The sequence below is a fragment of the Clarias gariepinus genome, chromosome 4, assembly GCF_024256425.1.
Source record: "Clarias gariepinus isolate MV-2021 ecotype Netherlands chromosome 4, CGAR_prim_01v2, whole genome shotgun sequence".
NCBI classification, from domain to species: domain Eukaryota; kingdom Metazoa; phylum Chordata; class Actinopteri; order Siluriformes; family Clariidae; genus Clarias; species Clarias gariepinus.
Window position 1 is genome coordinate 19,522,933 of NC_071103.1, and position 10,902 is coordinate 19,533,834.

At 38.7% G+C, this 10,902-nt stretch overlaps 2 protein-coding genes across 2 annotated transcripts; one reads left to right on the forward strand and one right to left on the reverse strand.

Annotated features, from left to right (window-relative positions):
- Positions 1–227: 227 nt before the first annotated feature.
- On the reverse strand, positions 228–9,625 carry ccdc106a (coiled-coil domain containing 106a). The gene is made up of 9 exons (XM_053493959.1): positions 9,438–9,625; positions 8,825–8,911; positions 7,167–7,274; positions 6,195–6,380; positions 5,530–5,580; positions 3,377–3,607; positions 2,681–2,884; positions 1,699–2,002; positions 228–1,520 (listed from the first exon to the last, which is right to left on the reverse strand). Exons 2-9 carry the CDS (start codon positions 8,877–8,879, stop codon positions 1,496–1,498), a joined length of 1,164 nt encoding a protein of 387 aa, XP_053349934.1. The 5' UTR covers positions 8,880–8,911; positions 9,438–9,625; the 3' UTR covers positions 228–1,495.
- A 471-nt stretch (positions 9,626–10,096) lies between these two features.
- On the forward strand, positions 10,097–10,850 carry LOC128519964 (transmembrane protein 238-like). The gene has a single exon (XM_053493960.1). The coding sequence runs from the start codon at positions 10,149–10,151 to the stop codon at positions 10,464–10,466; it is 318 nt and encodes a 105-aa protein (XP_053349935.1). The 5' UTR covers positions 10,097–10,148; the 3' UTR covers positions 10,467–10,850.
- The last annotated feature ends 52 nt before the right edge of the window (positions 10,851–10,902 follow it).

Genomic DNA, 10,902 nt, shown 5'->3' on the forward strand with positions numbered 1-10,902 from the left:
ATATATATATATATATATATATATATATATATATATATATATATATATATAGTTATATATATACATACATATATATATATACATATACATATATATATATATATATATATATGTATATATATATATATGAATGTTATTTGCACTATTACCATATTGTGTCTGTTCTGTAATTAAGTATATAACTGGATATTATATTAAAGCCAAAGAAAGAAATCCTATAAACAAGATTCAGTAGGAAATCACTTTAGTGTCATTTATAATCAGACAATTCAACAGGACATTTCTTTTCTGTTTCGGCATGACAAAAACGGCATTGAATAAACAGTCTCTTGGATCAGGATGAGATAAAACATATAGATTTACAAAAAAGGGAGGAGAAACAACTTGTTGAGTGTATCGCTACTGACATCAACCTTCACGTAATAACTAGACTATCCTTCTACATTTGCAAACGTTTACAGAAATTGATTAGTTCCTGAGGCATGACTGAAATGTCCAGCAGCCCCAACCCGTAATCAATAGTAATGAACATCGAGATAACATCAGAGTTACGAATACACAATTTACTGATGGGGATGATTGCAAGGTGATGAGTGCTGTTTCTGCACTCTACTGCTTTTTCCCTGAACTATGGGAAAGTGAAGTAGTCATGAGTGTTATGGTTTAAAACCACACATACACACACGCGCACCATTTTGAAACACACGCTCAGCAAGTCATTCAGAAACACTCATAGCTCATAGCAAACACACATGAACTATACATATTCACAACTGAACTATTGTGATACTATTGTCCCATTCCTGGTTGCTCCTGTGTGATCTCAGTTACTAGCTGAGGTTTCAGTATACATTATTTTCATGCTCAACAGTCAGCGATGTCTAAAAAGAGAGAGGTCACGAGTCAGGGATATACATGCACCAACACAAATACAATTCCACCGTGAGGAGGCCTTACAGTCCTAGATTCTGAGTCGGTGCAGTTTAGCACAGTATAAAGCAAAGAGCACAGGTGTGTGTACCCCTCAGACTAGCACTGAATGGTTCAGTAACAAGGTAAGTGGCTGAGGGACATTTACCACAAACATATACACATGGATGATAACATACACTGGCCTTCTGGAATGTAGCTGAGAACCCCCTGATACAGTACTTCAGTACATAGGACATCACAGAACTATAGAGGGTACAGGGCTCATGCCCAAGACAGACAGTTCTCACAATATACATAATTATTTAAACAAGTGACAGTATCTACCAAACAGTCTTCCTGGAAGCCCAGCCCTTTTCAGCTCTATGTGTGTGTGTGTGTGTGTGTGTGTGTGTGCGTGTGCACTGTGGAGAAGATAAGAGGTAATACAGTACGGTATTCAGAGTACACCTGATCTCATCACAAGGATGGAAGTTGACAAAGTGGAGATGTGCTCTATGGTGCATTAAAATACAGTGAGGGATTCTATGATACAACAGGTCAGAGGTCGATCACTCCTGTCCAATTATCGGCCATCAGCTCCTTTCAACCTGATTGGAGACACAAAACATAGGAGACAAGTTTAAATTACTCATGTTTACTTACATAAGTGTGCTATAGAAAATGGAATCAAACACACAAAAACAAGCTGATATAAAATGTATTTTTGTGTGTGTGTGTAAATCAAAGAGTGAGTATGCATGGAGCAGGTGTGTCCAGAGATTTTACCTGTAAGAGATTGGGAGTAGCAGATTGTTCTTCTTTAGTGCCTGGACTTTAGTGCGGGTTTGCGGGTCCAAAGCGATGTAGCAACGCCGCGCATAGTCCAGCAGCTTCTCTTTGGATGGGTCGAATTCGCCCACCTCGGCCAGCTTTTCTGGAGCCACAAGAAGCAGCTCTGCAATAGGTGTTGTGGAGGCCACTGTGTTACGGTCCACACCATGGATCTGGAAAGCCTTAGACATGTTCTTTAGCCGCTGGTACGTCACTAGAATCTTCTTATAGCGGAACAACACCCCAGCTGCATCTTTCACTGTGAAGGCAAATGGACAAAAGCGACGTTTTAGTAACACAGCTGAAATTTGTTGTTTGTGGTATAGTCTTATCTCCAGAATAATATTATATAGAAGATCTGAATGCTACTGTATGAAAGTTGTCTGAATTGATAAGCAATATAACTAACAGGAGTGTCGAGATTTAGCCTTGTGCTAACTAACTGGCTGCCAGTAAGTGCTTCATATCATTTGTGTGTTCTTTTCATTTGAAGACATGAAATCTATAAGTTTTATGGACATTCAAGGAGAACCATGCTAAGCATTACAACCCAAATTTCCAACCTTAAAAACTATTGCTTCCTTATTAACATTAGAAATAACTGAAGAATGAAGCATGATTACATCCACAGAAAATACCGTTTTTTTTTATTTTTTTTTTTAGATTTTTTCCCTAATTTAGTCGTGTCCTATTCCTCCTCGTTACTTGGGGGCTCCCACATTAAGGCTACTACTGGTCTTGCGCGAGCTCACGGACGCCCCTGATTGGCTGTAGAGCCGTGATTAATGTGGGAGCACAAAGTACCTCTCATCCCTCCCCTCTGAGAGGGCTCGGCCAATCAGCTCTCCCAAAACCTCCGGCTGTAAAAAGTTACAGCATCACCCGGGAGGAAATACCTTTAAACTGTAATCAATTCAGTCTAGACTGGACAACTCACCCCTCTGTCTCTCTCTGCCTCTGGCTATTCTGAACACCCTCCTCCTCTTCAGAGCAGGGTGGCCCCCAGGTGGCCTTCCAGGAGCACCCATATTCCTTATAGTCATGTTTTCTGCCATCACATCCTCCCCAGACATCATTTCGTCTTCTTCTAGGTAGCTGTCCTCCAAATATTCTTCGTCATCCCCCAAAAGTGAGAGCGACTCTGAGGAATGAAGGGTCACTTTATAACAACCAGCGAAATGTACTCAGACAATCAAATTACCACTGACGGTTTAATGTAAATTTATCTCTCAAACATTGTTACACATATTTTGCCATAGCCTATAATACACTAGGTTATATTCATAATACATTTACATTTAGTCATTTGGCAGACGCTCTTATCCAGAGCGACTTACATTTTTATCTCATTACATATCTGAGCAGTTGAGGGTTAAGGGCCTTGCTCAAGGGCCCAACAGGGGCAACTTGGTGGTTGTGGGGTTTGAACCTGGGATCTTCTGAACCGTAGTCCAATGCCTTAACCACTGAGCTAACCCCGGCCTAACAATAATATTTGAGTGATGCACATTTTGAAAAAAAATGCTCATCCTAATAGTGACTTTAAATTAGAAGAATTAAATTAAAGTGTTACACATGGGGTATAAACGAAGAGTAAGGCTGTATAATGGGCAATCTTACTTTATACACACACCTGGTAGATCATTCATAGATCTGTTGTTACTACTACTGCCACTGCTGCTACCTCCACCGCCATGGCTGTGTAGGAGAGGCTGAGAGTGGGAGGGACCAAACACAGAACTTATCTGCGCACTGATTGGCCCAGAACCAGTGCTCATGACCTTGGAGTTAGTTGGGGGCTGCTGAGTAGGCCGCTGGGGGAATGACTGGCGGTTAGCTGACCGCTGAACCTCTGCTTGCTGATCTAAAAAGTTAATGATTAAATAGCAGTTAACGCTGATCACTCCAGTACTGACACTGCTTAGGATAACACAGCATGGACTTTGACCTGATAATGTACATTTTCCTTGCACATTATAAGTAAATTTATGAAATATTCACACACAAAGATTTTATGCAATAGCACATGGCACTATACCAATTAGCCATAACATTAAAACCATATGCCTAATAATGTCTAGATCCCCTTTGTGCTGGTAAACCTGCTCCATACAGGCTGGGACTCCAAAAGATTGTGTTGTGAAATCTGGGACCAAGGCATTAGAAACAAATCTTGTAAGTTGTGCATTGAGGCCTCTGTGGATCTATCTACACTGTTTGTCCATCACATCCCACAGCTGCTCAATTAGATTGAGGTCTGCGGAATTTGTACTTTGTCACGTTCTATAAACCATTCCTGAAAATTGTTTGCAGTGTGACACGACCTGCTGATCCTGCTGAAAGAGGGAGTCAGAGAAAACGATTGCAATGAAGTGATGTAACAATTTTAGGTACATGGAACGTGCCAAAAAAACATCCAGATAAGGGTCAGAATCTTTCAAGGTTCAAGGTTTCCAGAAAAGACATCACACTGCCTTTGCCAACTTGTCTTCATCCGATATTGCATCCTGGTGCCACCAGCATAAGACCGGGCCACCAGCATGGACCGTGACGGGGCTGCAGCTAAGCAGCTCCATATACGAGTGTGACGAGGGTCAACAATTATCTAATTATCATTTCTTTAAATTCACTTTTAGAAAAGACAACTGCATTATTTTTCTAAATAATCTCCTTGCTTTTTAATACACTCTGTCCATCTGTCAACAAGCTTTTATATTCCCTCATTAAAAATGTTTTAGGCTGAGCTGCCTAAAACAGTCACGAATACACTGCTGTCTTTACTTTTTCATCCTTGTAAGGGCTGCATTAACACCTCAAAACAATGCACAGTGTTGACAGTAAATTGTGCAGAAATGTGTATTACATGCAATATCACGTAAAATAACAACGACCATGGAAAGCAGGTCCTCTGGGGTTAATCCAAAGTTTAGGCTCCAGTTCTTTATTGTATTGAGCACTTTTCTTGATAATACTGGTCCTTGAGAATCCCAGAAAACTGTAAACAAGTTTTATCCAGCTGATGCTTGACTTTTTAACTTTTTTCTTGGTCTGCGATTGAGGATGTTTCCATTCCATACTTTGCTGTTTACTTTTAGGCTTGTAGTGATGAATCCATGTTTCATTACCGGTAAGGATTCTTTTTAAAGAAACTTTCAACTTCCTTAAAAGATTGGAGCAAATTTTGTTCCAGAAATCCATACGCTTCTGTTTATGCTCTTCCATGAGTTGTTTTGGCACCAGGTACACCCACAGACCAGAAATTTTTATATAACCACAGTGTACATATTTTTGACTCAACTTTTTTACAACAAGCTGTGATGCACTATAAGTTCCGACACCTATTTATAATTGCCAGAATTAACTTTTTCAGCAGTTTGTGCAATAGTAGCTCTACCGTGGGACCTGACCAGATGAGGTAGGCTTTACTGTTGACACTTTTACATTTTTTCTGCATCCATCATATCAACTTCAAGGACTGACTGTTTACATGCTGCCTAATAATACCCCCACCCCTTGTCAGGTGCCACTATAATGGGATAATCAGTGTTATTTACTTCACCTGTATGTGCTCTTTGTGTTATGGCTGATTGGTGCACCTTAATCTGGATGTTTTGCATTTTATAAACATTTTTATTTGATTTATAACATGCTCACTTAGGTTTGAAATAAATGTTCCTCATGACAGCAAGTTCCTGGGTTGTGGAGGAACCATGCCATAATCATAAACAATGCCCTTTTCACAGTGAACTGAAGAAAACTCTTAACATAGAAAAAAGATTCTTTTACCCCGTTCATTCTCTCGTCGTCTCCTCCATGAAAAACTGCGAGAATCATTACCTAAATAAAAACATAAATATAATAAAATATAAAGAAATAAAGTAATAAATGTTACACTTATATTATGAACTCCTAAATTATTGTCATATTTCATAAAAATAATTAAATGTGATTAAGTATTATTTACTCAAGCCAAAAGAGAGAAAAAAAATAAACGATGTTTTCTCTAAAAATCATACTGACACCTGTAAACAATATTAAAATAACACAACCAAATAGCAAACAATGAATAATTTGTAAGCTGCTCTCAGTCATTGTTTTTGACTCCCTTTTCTCTAAAGTGTAAATATGACATTGCACGATTGTTTGCGGAAAATCAAACGTCAGCACAAATAAATAAAGATATTAAAAACACTATTCAAGGCTAAACAAATTCAAGGCAATCATTTGCCTTGAATTTTGCCACAATCACAAATCTATGAATGTAAAGGATCTGTACATGTGCTGACAATTTGCTTTAGTGTGTAGGAAAAATATTATATTAAAAATAGATGTAGATATGGATTATATGTTTTTGGTCAATTTTTCCATTAAAGGTGTCAATAATTTTCAAGACACCAAGCATTCTCAGGTACGCCAAGTCATCTCACGCCATCTGTCGTTTTCTTTCTCACCATTGCTTTCCTGACTCTTGGTAGAGAATATGAAGCGGTCCAGTTGACAGCGCAGGAAGTCTCTCTCCTCTTCTAGGTCTTCGATGCGTTTTTGCAGCCACGAGTTCTTTTCCAGAGAAATCTGCAGCTGTGTGCGCAGGTTTGTGATCAGCAAGTAGGAGCTTGCAGGAGCTGGAGGATCATTACCTATTTTGGGCATAAAGACCACAATATAGACACACATTCAGATGAGCTGGAATAATCATAAAGAGTAAAACAAAATACTCTAAACACACTTACATGGTTACATGGCAACAAAATAGTTGTTTAATGATTGTTTGGTATACAACATGCAGTTAATTGAAAAAGTTTTTTTTTTTTGTATTTCTTAGTTTTTTTTTTTTTTTTTACAACTATACAGTATTCAGGGCTCATTCAATTGTGTTTTTATTGACTTGTTACAACAAGTTATTGCCTAATTGCTATAAGAAATGAGTCAGTGGTTACTGTAAGCTTAAATGTTTGCATCCTTAAAGTGTGTTTATTTGTCAAATAAATGAAAGTAAAAATATGTTTCAGTTTTAATAAGAAAAGTTTATGGTTCGGGGGACTTAGAAAAACAGCTATCACAAAACCAAAACCCTGAAAATATGTCTCTTTCTCAGTGTTTCAGAAGAACAAAGCCACAGAGTACAGAATGTATGTATAATTTACTTTATAGGAAAAACAGTATATAAAATGTGTATGACATGTAAAATATGTTACACAATAAATAAAATACATAGTTTAAAAATCTAATTTAGATCATTGTGGGAATGAAGTGCAGCTATCATCTGTATCTTACGACCTTTATGGGGTATGAAACTTGCTCATAAAAAAGTAAAAAAAAAATACCATTTGCAATTTTACCATTTAACCAACATGTCCTTGAATGTGAAAACTTTTATTCTGTCCCTTTGTAGAAAATTACACTAGTACAATCTATAGACTCACACTGGCTGTCGAAGTTTTGATCGTTCTGGTTGTAAAAGCCAGCCTGCTGTTCATAGTTGTTCTCCTCAAATGGGATGGAGATTTCATAAGCATCCTCATTTTTCGGGGCTTTGAAAGAAAAAAAGCATAAAACTTAAGCAGGTACATAAACAGTGTGCAAATGACTTCTACGTGACTCAGAATTACATCAGCTGTTATTATAATATAACAAAATGTGTGTAACAACTTAATAATGCAAAAGACTACTGGTGAGTAGGGTATTCTTTAAACGAGACATATCATCAGCAGTGTTTGCCATTTAACATTGTGGTAGCATTGCTAACTCTCAGCTCCAGGGTCTTAAGCTCACATAAAAATCTAGTCTTCTGATACTTTCACATTTTAATTTAAATGAATGAATTTGATTGCAGGTCAGCCAAAATACAATGTGGTCAATATAAGCGCTGCACTACAGGTAATGCAAAAGTGGGATTTAAAAATATATATTTTATTAACTGACATACGTCATTCAAATTGGTAGCTCTTCTTATTTAAAAAAGTATTACTCAACATAGTTTACATCATAAGCCATGCATTTGTGTCATCACTGAAACCAACTCTCAAATCCTCCGTGAAAATCCCCTTTGTTGCAGTTGATGTTCTCCCACTGTGCTAAAGAATGATTACAGAGATGACACCACTGACAAGGGCAATGTAGACAGATGGATGAAAAAGTATAACAAGGGGAAACCTGTACTGAAGACAAACCACGCAGTGGGAGACTATCAACTGTGACAAAGGGGATTTTCAGGGAGGATTCAAAAGTCAACAATGACACAAACACATCACTAGTAATGAGTTAATGTTGAGTAGCTATGGGTATAGAGAGAATATTGTATACTCTATGAACATGTGCAACTGAAATGACATACATCAGTTAATAAAAATAAAAATCCATTTGTTGCATAACTTTCAGTATAGGATTTCCTCTCTAGTAAGTATGTTTTATACGATTTATAAAACAAATTGACGTGTGTTATAACGATGTGTTTAATGACATTTACAGTAAATCAGGAGATGAGTTTTTCAGGGAGATACGAAATGATGTGGTGGTGCTGTTTGTGCTGAGAGCTGTTTGTTTCGGATAATGCTGGGATTATGAGTGAGTGCACCAAAAAGGAGTGATTTTCTTTTTTTGTTGAGATAAATTAAGTTAACATTGTTGTCACTAAGGTTTATAACATGCTTATATATAAGCATGTCTATACCAGTTATCCTGTACAGGCTCGTGGGGTGCCTGGAGCCTATTCCAGGAGACTTTGGGCACAAGGCAGGGTACACCCTGGACAAGGTCAATCTACACTACGGGCAATTAGGGAATGCCAATTAGCCTAATCTGCATGTCTTTGGACTGTGGAAGAAAACCAGAGCACCTGGGGGGGAGAACATGCAAACTCCAAGCACACAGACCCTTGACCCTGGAGGGTCCAAATAATTTGAGCAGTGATAGAGCCGAATGTTGGCTCGGTCTGGAGTGTAGTGTACTTCCTAAAGATAAACCTTCATGCAAAGGATGAACCCTAAATAATGATGTCTCTATGTGGACATCCCTGCTCTATAGCTACTACTACTAATAGTCTCATCATAGATAAATGTTTTTTTTTTTAACATGATCTTACTTTGCAACTCTTGGGAACTTGCATGCTTCCTACTGGCTGTTTCTGCATCGTTCATATTTCCGTTGGCTTGATCCCGTGTGTTTCAGTCTGATTTCACAGAAACACAAACGTCTTTAAAGCAGCTGGAGTGTACAAGTGTCAGAAGAACAGACAGACAGGTAGACACACAGTTGTAGACATAAACATAACCATAACTATGCAACAGCAACGAAAAAGTAATGTTACAGTCAAACAACCAGACAGAGGCGTTTAGCTGTCAGCTGGAGGCTTGGCGTGTTAGCTTAGCTGGCTAACTGAGCTAGCTACAAATGTTAGCTGGACGGATAAACAGCAGCACAGTTTATTTACACTGACACCAGTGACAGGACAAGTGTGGAGCAAAATACTGTAAAATAAACCATGAGGCGTTGTTATTGCGCATCACTACAGGGAAGTGGAGGATTAAACCGCGGGAGAACAGAGTTCCGAGGCTAAACGCCGCCGCTCCCGGAGGTAAAGACACACACACACACACACACACAGCTAACTGACTAACTGACGCCAGATGCCGTTAATGTCGCTGCTGTGGACACAATCAGACCTGCCGCGCGGACAAAGAGGCACGTGCACAAACCGTTCCGTGGTCGTGAACTTCTTTATCCTGCGCATGTACGAATAAAAACAAAACGTTCACGGCACTTCTGTATGTCTGGCTATTTTGATAAAGAGCGGCTAACAATAACAATTAAATGTCTTTTCCCCCCCGTGCTGTTGTCGCCCCCCGAAAAATGACGTACTTCCGCATGTGTGTGTGTGTGTGTGTTACGCACATCTATTCTCTCAGGGAGCTGCTCATGTACCAGGTATGATAATAAGATTAGTATTGATAGTAGTATTGGTGGTGGTGATATTAATAGAGTGTGATAAAAAGGTTAATTATGATGTTAATTATGGTTGATTTCAATCACATAAAGATCAAAAGCTCTTTGTGAAAGCTTAAACACTTTGTTACCGACATTAAAACCTTGTCATTAAAACTTGTTCATCCAGTTCTCGGACAAGGAAGAGGGACAAAAACACTGTTAAGGCGTGACAGCAGCTGGCAGGTGTGTGTGTGTGTGTGTGAATACTGTACACTCAGTTGCTTTCAGGGTTTAAGGAAAGCGCATATGTGAAAGGTACGTGATTAGATTTGATGTTTTGTAAATGGCTGACTTTAAAGTAAGTCAAGTTGATATTTGGCAAAATAAAAATCTAATTTATATATATAAAGTGCCATTATCATTTTCTCAGGTTGACAGACACTTGTCCTTTTTTCAGATTCATCTCTCTCCATCAGGACATAATGTCAGCTAAAAGTGAAGGACTGACCCACTGTAAGTTCAGCCTGGTATTTGCCATCATTATGGACCTCATTGGGATTACCATAGTCCTGATCGGCGTCTTTGTCCCACTACAAGTTCAAGGTCGAGACTTCGGTGATCTCCTGGTCTACTCGGGCGTGCTGCTGGTCCTGATGTCAATGGGAGGCTGGGTGATGTGGTACAGTGGCAACATTGAAGGCTTGCATTTAGTGAAGGACCTTGGATATAGACAAAGTGCTGTGGATCGTCTGGCTCGCTCGCTCAGCCGCCGTATGCGTAAGAGCCTACACCCAACATAGTCTGAGCAATTAACACCTGAGGCTTCTGTTCTTCCTGCACTGTCGGATTAACTTCTATATCCAGCTCAAATATTCAAGATTAGTACGGGTAAAGTGGTGTGGTTTCTTAGCTACAACAGTTTACTGACTAGTGGTTATACTTGTGAATATTATTTAAAGATTTAGTTGACTGAACAGTTAATCGTTAAACCAACAGCATTGCACACTTTGAAGTTATTTAGCAATTTTATACACATTTGTTACAAATATGAATTGAACTTGATCTAATACTATAAGCCTGTACTACAGTATTTATTACATTTTACACTTTAGAATTGGTATTGAAGGCTTCTGAAAAGCAAACAATATTGTTACCTGTTCTATCACATCATGCGGAAGTTCCTAATGTAAATATGGTACAGTTCTGGTTTTAACTCGCCTCGGTTTTATGCTCGCC

Excerpts from the sequence above, each read along its gene's own strand:
- ccdc106a (XM_053493959.1), bottom strand. The coding sequence starts at position 8,879 with ATGAACGATGCAGAAACAGCCAGTAGGAAGCATGCAAGTTCCCAAGAG. Across the intron at positions 2,003-2,680 it reads AGGCAGAGAGAGACAGAGGG|TGAAAGATGCAGCTGGGGTG; the intron begins GTGAGTTGTCCA and ends TTGCCTTCACAG. Across the intron at positions 1,521-1,698 it reads CTACTCCCAATCTCTTACAG|GTTGAAAGGAGCTGATGGCC; the intron begins GTAAAATCTCTG and ends GTCTCCAATCAG.
- LOC128519964 (XM_053493960.1), top strand. The coding sequence starts at position 10,149 with ATGTCAGCTAAAAGTGAAGGACTGACCCACTGTAAGTTCAGCCTGGTA.